The sequence below is a fragment of the Dromiciops gliroides genome, chromosome 2 (genome assembly GCF_019393635.1).
Source record: "Dromiciops gliroides isolate mDroGli1 chromosome 2, mDroGli1.pri, whole genome shotgun sequence".
NCBI classification, from domain to species: domain Eukaryota; kingdom Metazoa; phylum Chordata; class Mammalia; order Microbiotheria; family Microbiotheriidae; genus Dromiciops; species Dromiciops gliroides.
In genome coordinates, this window is record NC_057862.1 from 250,130,400 (window position 1) to 250,146,574 (window position 16,175).

A 16,175-nucleotide genomic window follows, 5' to 3' on the forward strand; every position below is an offset into this window, starting at 1 on the left:
ACCATGTTGATTGGATCCTCTATTACTTATAGTGTGTACTTTCAACTGGACCCTCAGTGCTAAAAAGCAGTGCTTTTAGTCCTTTCTATATTTTGCACAGCAGTTATTCTAATTCTTATCTTTATTCAAGCCCTAAATTCCTCAATTATATCCCATCCCCTGAGCAGATAACCTCTACAGACTGAAGCCCTATGAACTCCTACCGATCTCCTACTCTCAGTATCCTTTATTCTCAAGAGGTGGTCCTCCTAGTCATTGTTATACTATTCACCTGTACCCTTGATCCCATTTCTTCCCTTCTTTTCTGTGATAGTTCTAGCAATTATCTCTCCTTTATTATTTATCTTCAATCTCTCCCTCTTCTGAGTACTTCCTGTTGATTTTCATCATGCTCAAGTCTCCTTTAGACTAAAAGGCATTTCCTTGACCCTGTTCCTTAACTAAAACTATTATTCACTTCCCTTCTTTCACTGCTGAACTTTTTAGAGTCCTCTATACTTAACTGCCTTCTCTCTGTACTCATCCCTCTGTCCCTTGATGTCCTCCATCTGAAATAACTTTCTCTAAGTTCACTAATGACTCACTAATTACTAAAGCTAGGGACTGTTTAAAGAAATCTTTAACCTTTCTGTGCCATATGACACTATTGGTTATACTATGGTACTGCTTTGATCTTCATAATAAGGGTAAATCCTGTTATTGGATATGATTCTCATTACAAGGAAGAAGTATGACTTGAAAAGACTGGAACACTGAGGGAAAAGGATGATTCCTACAGTTTGTGATAGAGAAGTTAAGTCATCAAAGTCCTCATGGTCTTTCTCCCTAAAAGAAAAAGTAAACTTTTCTTCAACAACTTGTGAAAGCAGATTTAATCACCTTTATAATTTAGCAACTAAGATGTCATTCTGATAATCTTCAAAACTGCTGTAAAAGGCAGGGGAAAACTAGTCCCAATACTACAGTGATATATGAGCTTTATTTAGGGAATTACAAATTGCTTTTAGTGACACAAAAGATAGATGGGGAAGTAGAAAATATTTCTGATCATGTTGCTGAACCATTTTGTGATTGTTCTTCCAATGATGCTTTACTTGTTCTTTGGCGTTTAAAAGGAGGTTCCTCTAGATTTTCTGTAACAAAAACCAAATAGACTTATGTTAGGTAACATTTCAAATAACTGACTTCAAGATTAATAAATGACAAAAAATTTTAATAGTCAATGTTGGAGGGATTGTGGAAAGACAAAAACACTAGTGTACTGGTATATCATTCTTCAAGGCAATTTTAAATTATGTACATAAAGTAGCTAAAATATCAAAACCTTTTGATCCAAAGATTCCATATACCAAAGGGGACAGGGTGTCACTGACAAAAGAAAAGCTCTTTATACATTAAAATACTTGTAGCAGCATTTTTTTGTGGTAGCAAATGAAAACAAAATAGATTTCTACTGATTGGGGAATGACTAAAAAAACTGGGGCATATGAATATAACATTATATTACTGTACTTTAAGAAACAGTAAATGTGATAAACAACAATGCAGATGAAAAGAATAGCAAGCAAAAAACAATCTAACGTCTTTATCACCAAATGAAAGGGATGGCTGCTAGAAAAGCTAAGTGTAAAACATGTTAACTTAGCCATACCAGCTTTCGGAAATTGTTCCTCTTGGTTCATCTGCTGGTTCTCATAGAGCACAGAAGCTGGGACCTGGAAAGTGATGCATATCATTTCCTTATTAGGAGCCACATTTCTTACAAGGTGAACTGAACTGCATCCTTTTAAAGAAGCACCTAACAAAGCTTCAGCTCGTTGTTGAACATCTTTGGCAGGATCATCAGCTTTGGAAAAACTGTAACAGTGCACTGTGGGAAGAAGCTTCCTGCTTTTGGATTGTCCATCTAAAAGACAACGAAAAATACTGAGGAACTCGATAGCCATCGCTGGTAAATTCATAACTATGTGCACAGATGGTTGTCTCTCCTTTGATGGTTGTTCCACCAGCTTCATTAGCTCTTCTCTTACTGGTCCTTGAAGGAATTCTTTACCATCCAGGTTAAAGATTTTTACTTTTTGGTCCACTTTGTTTAGTTTACAGTTGTGCAACAGCCATTTATGGGATTCAGGATTGAGATCATTGGCAAATACAGTGCAGTCTTTCTTTGCTACTGGGATGGCAAAAGGCCCAACTCCAGCAAAAACATCAAATAAAACATCTCCAGATTTGAGAAGTTCTGTAATACGGTTATGTTCTGTGCTGAGACGAGGATTCCAATAGACTTTTGAAAAATCAAATTCATATGTATAGTTGTTTTCTCGAACCTGAAAAAATTTTGGTTAATTAGGTTATTTCTAAATTCTTGACACTGATATGTAAATATTTGCAAAGGACTGGTCATTTATAAGTATTCTTAAATGCTAAAGCTAAGAGCAAAGAGAAATGCATTCAAAACAGATTTAATTAGGAAACCAATGTTTATAATATCCTTGAGACTAGTTAATTTCTTGCATTAGGCTTTCTTGAGAAAAGCCATCTCTTCAAAGCCAAATGGTTTTCCCACCTTTATCCTAAAGGGCCATAAAGTGCTTCCCAGTCACATAAGGAATTTTTTAGATAGGCCAATAGACTAGCTTAATTATGTTCTTATATACAACCAGATGGAAGGAGAAAACCTATAACCTGAAACAACATGCCACACAAGTTTTCATGGTAGATAGTTATTTTGCAGTTATCAACCCCAGAAAACAAAGTCACCTCCATAGTTTGGATTTTTGTCTGTAAGAAGGAGGCAATGGGAACAATGTTAAAAATGAAAAGACTCAATTCAGAGCCATTGTGCGGTTTGCACACTTTGTTACTTTGGGGCTTTGCTGGTTTTAAGTTTAGGAATCTGTGTGGCTGGGACACAGAGCTGGAAATTTTAGATGATATATAAATGTAAGATAATGAGAACCAATCAATGTAAGGAACTGATCAGGTGAACTAATTTTTCTCATGCTTTCTTCCCTTTGCCAAGTTTAACTTATCTTGAGCAAATTAAACTGCAGATGATATTAAGACCTGAGGAAAAATTAACTGAACCACCTGTGACACCGCTTTGGAATTGTCATAGACAAATGATATCAAAACTATAAAAACTCTCAGGCAGCTAGGTGGCACAGTGGATAGAGCACTGGCCCTGGAGTCAGGAGGACCTGAGTTCAAATCTGGCCTCAGACACTTAACACTTACTAGCTATGTGACCCTGGGCAAGTCACTTAACCCCAATTGCCTCACAAAAAAACACACACAAAACAAAACTATAAAAACTCCCCATTGAATGTTTAGTATTCTTCCACTACCGTCTCATTTTTCTGAGTTAGTTGCCATATAGTTTTTGCTTTAGTCAACTTTAATAAAATCTAACTTTTGATCTCTCATTTTAAGGAATTATCTTACTAAGACATGACAATAGGAAATACAAATGTGATTTTACTGCATGAGATTCTATGGCAAAAAGCTAACTTGACTAATCAACCATTCAAAGGTTAACATCAAAAGATTTCAGCATTTAAAGGGAAAGTAAATATATTTCAAATGACTATAAATGATTTAAACAAGAGTATTTTCCCACTAAATATGGTTTTTAAAATAAAACCAGAGTAATCTTTGTCTATGAAAATCATTCAGTCCTACCTGTAAATACAAAAAGACTTCCCAGAGGCATACTGGTAGATTCTGTCTCTGAAAACAAAATTGCTTATTCCTTGAAGGAGTGAAAAAAAAGTGAAGAATATGCACACACTTAGTACTTAAAATAAGAGAAAATGTGTTTCCAGAAGCCATTTAACTTGGCACCTCTCTAAGAATTTAAGGTACTGAATTAAAAGTATAGCATGTATAGCAAAGAAATTGTCATATCAAAAAATTAATAAATGGAAATAAAATGTACTATAAGAGTTTTAGTAAACATAAGCTGTTTTAATGCTAGAAGGGGCAAGTTGAAACTTACTCAACATTGCCAGGGTGTTGAAATATAATAGAGTAAATGGTTGAAAGAATTAATAAATGTATTCTTATTTTTAAAAACTTAGTTTATTCCTTTAAATCAAGCTACTTTGATTGACTTAACACAATAAACGAGAATACCTTGGTTATCATGTTCTCCTCTCCAGATAGCACTTCCATTTGAAAATTTCTATAAATATTGTCAATAGTATTGATCTTATTTACTACTGAAGTGATGCCTTGGTTTTTATCAATTATAACTTGGCCTGAAAAAGAATGGGGAAAATGTTTTTGTCAGTTTTCTTTCATGTTTATTAAATAAAGTCAGAAACTCCATATATAAAAATGTAAAGATATTTTCCTTAAAACTGCATCTAGGGGCAGGTAGGTGGCGCAGTGGATAGAGCACCGGCCCTGGAGTCAGGAGTACCTGGGTTCAAATCCGACCTCAGACACTTAACACTTACTAGCTGTTTGACCCTGGGCAAGTCACTTAACCCCAATTGCCTCACTAAAAAAACCAAACAAAAGAAACAAAAAAAAACTGCATCTAGAATGTGTTGAAAGAATGTAATTATACAAATCTCGTGCCACTGGGGCTAATAGCCTCAGTAATTTAAAAAATCTTTTTTTTTTTTTCCACAGCAGAAGCCGGACTTTGAAAGTATCAACAAAAATTAGGGTTAGGGTTAGGGTGGGGGCAAATGTTCGTTTTGGAAATATTTGTGAAGAAAATAAATGTTTCCAAATAAAAGAAATATTTGGGTCTTTGGCTCTGTGTAACTATAATTTTTTTTTTTTTGGGGGGGGAGGATGGCAGTCCAGATCTGTGATTTCATTGGTATACAGAATTTTCTCCATCCAGCAATGCAGATTTACAAATCATAGTCTTATCATATACATTAAATTACTTGCTCAGGGTCACAAAACAATTATTTGTCAGATGCTGGATTTGGGAATTTGGAGTCAGGTCTTCTTTATTTAAAGTGCTGCTTTCTACCCACAATGTTTTACTTGCCATTATATAAGATCCAAACAATAAATATATCCATTTTAAAAATAATTATTTACAATTAAATATTATACATAATTATAATGTTAATTAGTATAACAATTATAATCCTTTTAGTCAATAAAAGAGGAAGTCTGTGCAGTGGGTGGAGCTCTAGGCTTGGAGTCAGGAAGACAAATTTAAATCCCACTTCAGACACTTGCTATTCCTGTGACCATGGGCAAGTCACTTCACTTCTGTCTACTTCAGTTTCCTCAGTTATAAAATGGAGATAACAATAGCACATACCTACCAGGGTTGTTGTGAGGATCAAATGAGATAATATAGTGTCTGGCATATAGTAGGTACTTATTATATGCATGTTTCCTTCCTTTTATTTTTTTTCAACATTACTTTAGAAACCTATAAAATACCACCCTGAGACGTAAAAGAGAATCTGATTTTAAAATCTAATGAAAATAATCAATAATACAAATGAGCAATAATGTAGTTGAAATTCAAATCGAATACTTTATCTTATAATAATCTGCCTATGAATCTTTCAGTACTGTAATATAAATTGGCAAAAGCTCTGATTTTGCCTTCTTTCTTAGGTATCAGATTAGCTTGAGATGAAGAATGAAATTTATGGGGGGAACCCCCCCCCCAAAGCTGAAGAACAATGATTACATCTTTGAATTTTCTTGGGAGTGGGGTAGGGCTGGTCAGAACCTCCGACATCACTAGTGTGGACAATTCCCAGTGAGGATACTTCATCCGTGTAGAGCAATCAAACATGATTTATTTAGTGCTTACCTTTTATCAGACCCTGGGGATACAAAGAATGGAGCAATTCCAACTCACAAAGAATTTACATTCTAAAGGGGTTTCTCTTTTGAACGCAGATATATAAAGAATAATTTTGAAGAGAATAACACTCCCTAACTAATAAGTTGGAGCATCAGGAAAGATTTCAGGAGGAAGGTGATGTTTGAGCTTCCCCTTGAAGGAAAACAGAGTCACATGAGGTGGAGGTGAGGAAGTAATATATTCTAGGCATGAGGGACAGCCAGTGCAAAGGCCCAGAGATGGGAGATGGCAGAGAGCAGGCCATCTGAGCTGTGTGACAAGAGTACAGGAAGAGGAGTAATGTACAATAATGGCACTAGAAAGATAGGCTGAGGCCAGGTGGTGAAGGATTTCAAAAGCTAAAGAGCAGTTTTTATTTTATCGTAAAGGCAATAGGAAACCACTGTAGCTGACTGAATAGGGGAGGTGACATGATTAGATCTGCATGTAAAGAATTCACTGTGGCAATTAGATGGAAACTAGATTACAGTGGGAAGAGAGTTGTATAAGGGAGACCAATTAAAAGGTTATTGCAATAATCTAGGTGAGAAATGAAACCTGAAAGAAAGTGGTAGCTAGGTTAGTAGAGAAAATGGGTTAAGAAGTAGAGGTAAAAATGGTAATATTTGGCAACTGACTATGTGGGGTACAGAAGAGTGATGAAGTATGATACCAAGGTTATGAACCTGAGATATGGGAAGAAAGCAAGTGCCTTCAACAGAAATAGGGAAATCTGGAAGAGGAATAGGTTGAGGGAAGGGAGGGAAGAAAAATGAAGAGTTTTGGGCATGGTGATTTTGAGATGTCTCTAGGACATCTAGTTTGAAATATCAAATAGACAGCTGGTGAAGCTGATCTATAACTCAAGGGAGAGAGATTAGGGCTAGACCTAAATCTGTGAGTCATTTGCATAGAGATAATAATTAAACCTATGGGAATTGATGAGGTCACTGAGAGAGTATATAGATAAATAAAGAGAGAAAGAGTCCTGGAGAATGCCTATGGTTAAGGAGTTTATAATGGAGCCTACAAAGGAGACTTTGAAAACTGTTTTAGAGAGTAATCCAGGGCACTGAGAAGTTAAGTGATTTGACTAGGGTCAAATAGCCAATATGTAGCAGAGTTGCAACTTGAACTGACTTTCAGCCTTTTCTATCCACTATGCTTACTCCTTAAAAATATTTCTGAGAATTTGAAAGTTCCTATTTGAGGGAACGGAAACATCATGAAAAAGGAATGTCAGAAGGGGTTTGTGCATAATTATATAACATCTGCTTGTAGAATTCAATATTCTGATCATACCATTCAAATAGCAATCCTTATCATTAAAAATAAAGGAAAAGAAAAACATAAAACAGAATTCACAAGTCTTGCCTGAACAAAACACTGGAGTTACATTTTAAAGAAGAACATAATACCTATACCTATTAATAATTATTCTACATCTAAAAAAATTAACCTGCCTGGGGGAATGCAAGTGATATTTAATATTTACACTATTAATTCTTTACCCCCTTCTCCAACAAATTAGTGTTATATTAATTATAAGGCTAATCAGGATGAGTAGCCAGGGAATAATGAACCTAACCAAAAATTTAGATCTATAGTCATAGGAAAATATACAACAATAATTTGTATTCAGACCTAAATCCAAAATTCACAAAACCTAGGATCTAAACTTAGCCCTATAGACCAATAATCACTAAGTACCAACAATGCCCTTGTTGCAATATGCCAACCAGTGAATTCTGGAAGAGCAAATAATTTCTAAGTCCCATGTGAAGGTAATAAAGTCATAAAACCCTAAGCAGACATTTAAGCTTGTTCATATATAAATCTTTGAGAGAGGGTGTTCTAAATAGCTTTTTAAATGGAGTAGATACAGTTCAGAACACAACCTAAACTTAAAATGGGAAAATTTCCTCCCCCTATAACCTGGAACCTGTAAAATAACTTTTGTTTTTGGTCCAGACTTTTGATTTCATTAATTTGCCAGAGAGGGGGGAAATCTGTGTGTGATGAGAGAAATGGAACTGGACTCCCAATGTGGAAACTCCCTCTACAGATACACATCCTCTATTCCTTTGTAAGTTAGAATCTTAGAAAACTTCCTGAGACATAAAGGTTAAATGACATAGCTAGTCTATATCCTCCTGGGCAGCACTTGAACCCATGTCTTTCTGGGAACAGTCCTCCCATTCGCTGTCATGTTGCCTCTCTAGACTTTACATAAACAAAATTGGAACTTACACACTGAACCCAAGTTTTTCTATGCTGTACTTACCAATTAACTGTTTGAACGGTAGTTGATGATCTCGGAGGTTCAGATGGGCTATATGTCCAATTCGGCTAAACCCTGAAGTTACATCTTGACCTTCAGGAAGCACAGCTCTCAAGATTTCTTCTGTCTTAAAGTTTTCATAAGTTAGCTCCAAACTAAATGAAGAGATCTGGGGGTTAACATTAAGCTCTTTTAAAAGAAGACGTTCAGATTCTTCAAAGGAATCATCAGAAACTATCTTATAAGGATCCAGCATAACAAGTTTATTTCCTTCATCCTTCGGATCATCAATCACACGTTTTATGCCTGGACGTTGTAGCAGTACCTTTTTAAGTGATTTCACTAATTTATTTACCATTTCTTGCCTCACTTTAAGTACTGGAATAATAACTATTTTTTTGAATGCAGTTCTATCAAGTTTTGTCATTCCGCGAACTTGAGAAGGTGGGGAATAAAATTCAGGGTCAATTTCATTCTTGTCTATTTCTGGCATTGTAGAGAATCTGTTTCTTTGACCATTCAAATAAAAAGCCAGTGTTTTATGAAGACTTGGTGCCAGTGATATCCAAGTGAAAGGAATCTGTGAATTTGATTTAATTATTCTATAATGATATGTGTTCAGAAATCCCAAGTATTTGAGTGATCTCCACAAAATCCTGAAAAAAAACATCAATCAAAAAAAAATCAAAATCATTCAGTAATACTTGTTTCTGAAAGTAAAAGTCAAGAAGGAACCATATGACATAACTCACATTGGGTCAGATGCTCCTAGGGGAACTACTTTACAAGTAGTTAAGAATAAAAGTGGGAAAAAACCCCAAACCCTCCCACTCAAGAAACCTGAATACAAAATTGTTTGAGAGGGAAGACATTAACAATTGGGGGGAACAGGAAAGGCTTCATGTAAAAGATATTAAAGTGAACTGCATCTTAAAGGAAGTGAGAGATGCTGAGGCAGAGGTGAGGAGGAAGTACATTTCAGGTACACAGTATAGCCGGTACAAATGCATATCAGACAGGAGACAGAGTGCCTTTTGTGAGGAACAGAGGCAGCCAGTTTGGCAGGATCAAAGTCAATAAGCATTTAATAAGCACCTACTATGTGCCAGGCACTGTTCCAAGTGCTAGGTATACAAAGGCAAAAACCTAGTCTTTCTCTCTTCTCAGAGAACTGACAGTCTAATAGGAAAAACAACATGCAAAAAACTACATACAAACAAGATCTGTAAAGGAGAAATTGAATCAAAGAAGAGTAATGCATAATAAAACTGGAAAGATAAGATGAGTCCAGCTCATGAAGAGATTTAAAAGCCAAAAAAGAGGAGTTTCTATTTTATCCTGGAGGCAACAGGGAGCCTCTGGAGTTTACTAAGTAGGGACATATACTGTATAAATATGGTACAAAATTAACTGTATTTACAAAATTCATTTTCCCTCAAATAATAATACAAAATGCAGGCATATATTTATCTCTTGAATAACTCCAAAAATTAAAGAACAATCAACTTAACTACTTGTTAAAAAGGGAAAGTTTAAAAATCATTTGAATTAAAACAAAAAACAAAAAACAAAACCTAGCTCCCCAAGTAACATTTACACAATTTTAACAATGACTTCCATTAAACAATTCTTTCAACCTGTTTAATTGTGTTTATTATTCCTGACAAGACGTCCTCGATGGAACTAACATTTTGCATTCACCACAATTCTAAGCATTCAGAAAGATTGGGCCTGGGCCTGGGCCTGAGGGTGGGAGGGCTAAAATTCTAAAAATAGCTTTTCACATTTCCGTAGTTTTAAAAGACTTGACTATTCTCAACAATACAAAGATCCAAGACAATCTCAAAGGACTACTCATGAAATATACTATCCACCTCCAAAGAAAGAACTAATATTGATGGAACACAGTCTGAAGCATGCTAGTTTTCATTTTCTTTCACTTTTTTTCTTTTAATCAAGTTTTCTTGTACAAAATGACAAATATGGTGATGTTTTACATACTCATACAAGTATAACCTATATCTGATTGTTTGCCACCTCAGGGAGGGGGGAGGGGAGGAAGGTAAAGAGGGCTAAAAATTGGAACCCCAAACTATAAATAAAAGTGTTTATTATTTAAAAAAAAAATACAAACCGTCATCACAGCCACCCTACCCAGTGTGTCTTGAGACAAGCAAACTGTAACACTGCATGGTGCTATAGAAAGAAGGCTGGATTTGTAGGCTGAGGACGGAGTTCATTCAAATTCCAGATCCGCCACTTACTGCTAGTGACCTAAAGCACTGAACCTCTCTGAGTCCCAGTTTCCTCTGCTTCCAACTCTAAATCCAGATGACACTTTGATCCCAAAGCTCCCATCTATCAAAGACCTAAGTAAGGTCTTTGGCTCGGAACATCTGGCTCGGGATGCTCGTGGCTGAGAGGGCCCATGCTGCAGACACAGAATTGTGACCTCTGACCCTCTAGGTGACGTCGCGAGATTATAAGAAAAGCGCAGGCATAGAAGCAGTCAATGGCCACTTCCCGGTTCCACCAGTTGTCATACTCGGGTCCTCTCATCACCTCCAGGAAACCAGACCCCACTGGTCACTGATCCTGATTCCTTCCCCGTGCCCCTGCATCAGCCACCACCCCCAACCCCGGCAGCTCCCCGCCTCTAGTTCCGGACCACTCGCACCTCATAATCCAGAGGAAAGAAAGGAAGAACCCCAGCACAAGGGGAGGCCGGGGCGCAACGGCGTTGTCACTCTGCTGGGGGAGGGGGGAGCTGACCGAAAGAAAAACGTCATCAAATCGCGCTCACTTCTCCCTCTTCCCTCTTTCTCCCCTCCCCCAAGCCCCAAACAGAGCTGGGTTCCGAGGATCGCCCCGCGGCGGCCGCTGCGGGAAGTGCACGCGTGCGTGCGAGAGGGCTGTTCTGTCCTTCCGTGGGATTGGAGGCGTGGCTGGCGCTGAGATTGAAGGAGTAGAAGGAGGCGGACGAGGAGGCTGAGGCTGCATGGAGAGGTCTTGGGGGAGCATCAACTCCGCCGATCGCGGTTGGTATGTCTCCGCCCGGCAGGAGCAGAGAGAGGACGCGGAGGAGGAGGAGGAAGAGAAGGAGCAAGAGGAGTCGAGCCCCTTGCTCCGCAACGTGAGTGGCGGCGGGGAGGCGGGAAGAGCCCGGGGTGGAGGAGAGTCAGCCCCCACGGGACTCACCCCACCCCTTCCCGGAGGGACCCTTTGACAGACCCTTCAGCCCCCAGTTCTTGCGCGAACTGAGGGGCTCGCCAAGATTCCCGGTAGCCCCAGACCCCGGGTCCCCACCTCCACAAGTGTCACTGATGGAAGGGAAGCCCCTTGGAGCTACCGCAGGTGGAAAGCGCTGCCCCCTCCCCCATTTGGTAAAGCCCAGTGGCTCCCTATTCCTTCTCCCCAGCATCCAATAGATGCCTCGGTTTGGCATATAGCGCTCTTCACACCAAGACGCCTCCTTCCCCCTCCAAATACTCAACGGTCCAGGACACTTGGCCCCCTCCCTGGACGCTCCATCCATCTCCTGACTGATCATTTTCACTGGCCGCCCCACTCCCCATTACCGGCATTTTCTCTCCTGGATTCCCCGACTTGAGGTCCCAGCAAAAACGCTGCCTCCTGAAAGATGGTCTTCCTGAATCCCCCACGCTCAGTCCTTAATCACAGTGCTTTCTCTCTGAGACTGCCCCCAAGTTATTGCGTATAGGTTTTTGCATTTTGCCTCCCCCATTTAGACCCTGTTTTTGCCCTTTTTGGCTTGGCACGTAGTGGGCGATTTAATAAATGTTTGTTGACTTGATTAGTAAATTCCACATCACCAGAGGTAGGCTTTCAAACAGACTTTGAAATGACACCCTCAGAAGTCACACAAATACTTTGATCCAGTGATACCGGCCTCCATGCTGTTCTAGGAACTAGACACTCCATTTCTCTGACACTCTCCAGTATCTAGAATGCTCTCCCTCCTCCGCTCCAACTACTGACCTCCCTGGCTTCCGTTAAGTCCCAACTAAAATCTCGTCTTCTATAGGAAGCCTTCCTCAACCCCTCTTAATTCCAGTGGTTTCCTTCTTTTAATTATTTCCTGTTTATCCTGTATCTTATTTGCCTGCATTCCCCCCCTCCCCCGCCCCCCCAGATTGTAAGCTCTTTGAGAGCAGGGACTGTCTTTTACCTTTTTTTTTAACCTATCCACAGCACTTAGCATAGTACCTGGCACATAGTGGGTGCTTAATAAATGTTTATTGATCGATTAATGTTGTAGAGGTCATTCTTGTTGAGGTACATATTAGTTTAGATCAGGGGTTCATAATTTAGGATTCTGGAGATGATCTGTGAACTTGGAAGAGGAAAAGAAAATCCATCTTTATTTCAATATAATTGGTTTCCTTTGTAAATCTTTGTGTCTAATTTTCTGCATTTAAAATTTTGAGATGTGTCCATGGACCTCACTATACTGCCAAAAGGTCTATGACAGAAAAGGTTAAACCCTCCAGATCAGATAGTCTTCCAATTCCTTCCAACTCAGAAATTCTCTAATGATAATAGTTATTTAAGCAAACCTAGAAACCTCTTCTCCATTCTAAAGTGGGGGATAGGGTAGAGTGTTAAATGAATGTTTGGGCCTGAAATTGTTAAGTGGGAAAGGCACTGGAGCAGGAGTGAGGAAACCAGAAGTGGCTATTACACCTTGCACAAGTTATTTTTACCACTTTGGGTCCCAGTTTCCCTATCTCTAAAATGAGGGAATTGGATTAGATTGCCCATACCCCTTGGTCTTAAAGTTTGATCCTGTTGGATTTAATTCATTCTCAGTCCCAAAATTACAGGGCTAGAGTTATAAGTATTTGACAGTCCTATCTAAATAGGATCGAAGAAGATAGGATCATTGTGATTTGGAATGTGGACTCCAGGAATGTTGAGAGACTACCTAATAGTTGTGTGACTTGAAACTTGGGGGTGGAGGAGAGTCATAAGAGAAAAGGAGTGAAACAGGATTGTTTTCTGGAACAAATCTGTAGCAAAGTAGGATTTTAAGGGCCTGTTATGTATCTAAACACTGGGGATACAAAGAAAGGCAAAAGATAGTCCCCTGCCCTCTAGGATCTCACAGTCAAATGAGTGGGTGGGGTATGCTCAGGGAACAAGCAAACAAATACAAGCTTTATGCAGAATAATAAAATAATTAACTGAGGGAAGCCACTAGAATTAAGAGGGATTGAGAAAGGATTCCTGTAGAAGGTGGAATTTTTACTGGGACTTGAAGGAAACCTAGAGGTGGAGAGGAGGAGAGAGAGGATTCCAGGCATAGGGGACAGCCAGAGAGAATGCCTGAAGCTGGTCTTGTTCCTGGACTGCCAGAGGGCCAGAGATGGGGAATGAACAAGGAAAGTGACCTAGAATAGCAGCACCAGGGTTAGACAAAACAAACCTTTCTTTTTCAGCAACTCAGAAATATGGAGAGTTTAGACTCCATTGCAACATAAAGGCTTTTACCACTTTAGGTAGCAAAAAAAAAAAAAAAGGAAGCTTGGGGGACTGCATGGGTATGAGCAGGCCTAGGGTTCTGTGATTCATCGTTATTTGTTACTGTTTTTAATCATCTTCCCATTTCCATTGCCATTGAAGTAGTGCCTCTTTAAGTAGGATCATGAGATACTTCTTTTTCCAGCTGAATTGTGTAATACGACTTGAGGAGTTCTTATGTAATAATATTAGTAGCTCATATTTATATGTCACTTTATATTTTGCAAAATGCTTTTCTCAGAACAACCCTGTGAGAAAAGTGGAATAAGTAGTGTTATATTCATTTTTACAGATGAGAACACTGAGACTAGGAGAGATGAAGTGGCTTGTCCATTTCTGGTCACATGATAATAAACAGTGGAAGTGGGCCTCAAACTCAAGTCTTCTCCAAAAGTCCAGTGCTGTTACATACAGGTTCACACGCATGGCACATACACGTGGATTTATGCACACATATGAGACAGGCAGGGGACAAAACCAGTTTACTAATAGAGAGTTATCTTCAATAAAAAAAAAAAATCTTGATGGAAACATTAACAGTTCCTAGACCCTAAAGTTTAGTATAAAGACATTGCCATGACATCTGACTCAGACTCTTCATCTCAAGTCCCTGCAAAAAAAGTTATATTTGGTTTCTGGGAATATATTACCCAAATCATTTTTAAGAGAATACACTCTCAAGTAGGCCAGTATCATATTTGAAGAGCTGAAATTCTTTGATTCTCTTAACCATCTTCCCTTACATTTACTTAGGTTTTGAGATGCCAGCTTAAGATAATATTAGCAATTACTTATAGCATATCCTATGATAAATAAGGTAGACTTCATTGTTTTAAACGTGTTTGTATTGATTTTTTTCATTCCTCTGAGCTCTTTAGTACCTTTGTGTCCTAGTCCTTAATATGATCCACATTCCATTTTTATGGATGCCCTCAAAATGGTTTACCTAAAACCAATTCTCCTGAAACAACTGGTAATCTGATGATGCTGGAACAGTACCACTAACAACTTGCCAGGATCAGAAGCCAAGGATCTTCCCCTTCCTCAGCCCAACCTTAATTGCATATTTCCCACCAGACACTGAATACCCTTTTTCAGTCAGTGCTGCCCCCCTCATCTCTACCTATACTGAAGGTAGCCCAAAGCCTCACTCTACTCTGTTCCTTGGACCCACTAAGCTTTTCCCAACAGTCCTTGGTCAGGGAACATCTGCCATGACCACTTTGCCTGCCAAACACTTAGTACCACTTGGCTTTTCCATCTGCCGTGAAACTGAACCCTCCTTTATGTGTTGTCTGATCTAGTTGGAATGTGAGCTTCTTGAGAGCAGAGACTGTCTTGCTTTTTCTATTTATATCCCCAATGCTTAGGACAGTGCTTGGCATATAATAACTACTTACTGAATGCTTTTTCATTTATTCATTCCTCAGAATTGGTGAGAAGGAGACAAACAACAAAACCAATATAAATTTGGTGAGCTGGCACCAAGAAATTATTTGTTTTGAGGCAAATTGGTTTTAGGTGATTGTCCTCCATCTCAGAACCTCCAGTACTAAAAAGAATACTTATAGTCATACGTTGGGCCATTAGCCCAAAGGGTTGGGATGAAGGGAGAAGCAGGGAAATGTAACCCCTTTCAGATGGTTATATCTGACAGGATAGAATTGGGGCATCTTGAGAGACTAGGATAAATAGTTCCAGTATGCTAAAATATTTTTTATCAATACAGTAAACTCCAGTGAAGAGAAAACATGCATTCTTTTTCATATTTTTACCAAGTACCATAGTATCCTTTTCATTTTGGGGAAAATATTGGGAAGAATAAATTAGGATATTTATAGAAATAGTTCCTTGGATAGGTTTGACTTCCAGTACTTAAACTGTTGAATTTTTTTTGCTTATAGGGGCCTCAAATTCAAGAATACTCAGGCGTTTCTTTTAGTTTCTCAGTGTTTAACTTAATGAATGCCATCATGGGAAGTAGCATCCTTGGTCTAGCATACATTATGGCCAATACAGGTATTATTGTATTTAGGTAAGTGTTCTTTTACTTACTCCTATTGTCATTAATAATTACAGGTTCATTTTTTTTTTTTGGTAATAAACATTTTTATTTATAGTTTGGGGTTCCAATTTTTATCCCTCTTTCCCTCGCTCCTTTCTCCCCTCCCTGACTCGGCAAATAATCAGATATGAGTTATACGTGTATAATTATGTTAAACATTACTATATTTGTCATTTTGTACAAGAAAATTTGATTAAAAGAAAAAATGAAAGTGAAAAATAGCATGCTTCAGGCAGTTCCATCAATATCAGTTCTTTCTTTGGACGTGGATAGTATGTTTCATCCATAGTCCTTTGGGATTGACTTGGATCATTGTATTGTTGAGAATAGTCAAGTCATTCACAGTTCTTCATCAAAGAATATTGCTGTCTCTGCATAATGTTCTCTAGGTTCTGCTCACTTCACTATACATCATTTTATACATCTTTCCAGGCCTTTCTGAAGTCATCCTGCTT

At 38.4% G+C, this 16,175-nt stretch overlaps 2 protein-coding genes across 5 annotated transcripts in view; one reads left to right on the forward strand and one right to left on the reverse strand.

Moving 5' to 3' along the window:
- Positions 1–824: 824 nt before the first annotated feature.
- On the reverse strand, positions 825–12,123 carry TRMT5 (tRNA methyltransferase 5). Of its 4 annotated transcripts, none has more exons than XM_043982240.1 (5): positions 11,693–12,123; positions 8,118–8,770; positions 4,135–4,259; positions 1,652–2,327; positions 825–1,133 (listed from the first exon to the last, which is right to left on the reverse strand). In XM_043982240.1, exons 2-5 carry the CDS (start codon positions 8,605–8,607, stop codon positions 1,048–1,050), a joined length of 1,377 nt encoding a protein of 458 aa, XP_043838175.1. In that variant the 5' UTR covers positions 8,608–8,770; positions 11,693–12,123; the 3' UTR covers positions 825–1,047. The 4 variants fall into 4 exon arrangements, with proteins under 4 accessions (XP_043838175.1, XP_043838173.1, XP_043838172.1 ...); XM_043982238.1 differs by lacking the exon at positions 11,693–12,123 and adding an exon at positions 10,792–10,876; XM_043982237.1 differs by lacking the exon at positions 11,693–12,123 and adding an exon at positions 10,269–10,778.
- Positions 10,845–16,175, forward strand: part of SLC38A6 (solute carrier family 38 member 6) — a 74,314-nt gene continuing 68,983 nt past the window's right edge. The window contains exons 1-2 of the mRNA XM_043982243.1: positions 10,845–11,247; positions 15,560–15,690. Coding sequence (XP_043838178.1) covers positions 11,113–11,247; positions 15,560–15,690 — 266 coding nt within the window. The 5' untranslated portion in view covers positions 10,845–11,112. The remainder of the gene's footprint in view (positions 11,248–15,559; positions 15,691–16,175) is intronic.

Coding starts and splice junctions, on each gene's coding strand:
- TRMT5 (XM_043982237.1), bottom strand. CDS start 10,354: ATGAACTCCGTCCTCAGCCTACAAATCCAGCCTTCTTTCTATAGCACC. Junction 4,260..8,117: donor ACCGTTCAAACAGTTAATTG/GTAAGTACAGCA, acceptor ATTCTTTTTCAG/GCCAAGTTATAATTGATAAA. Junction 2,328..4,134: donor AGGAGAACATGATAACCAAG/GTATTCTCGTTT, acceptor AAATTTTTTCAG/GTTCGAGAAAACAACTATAC.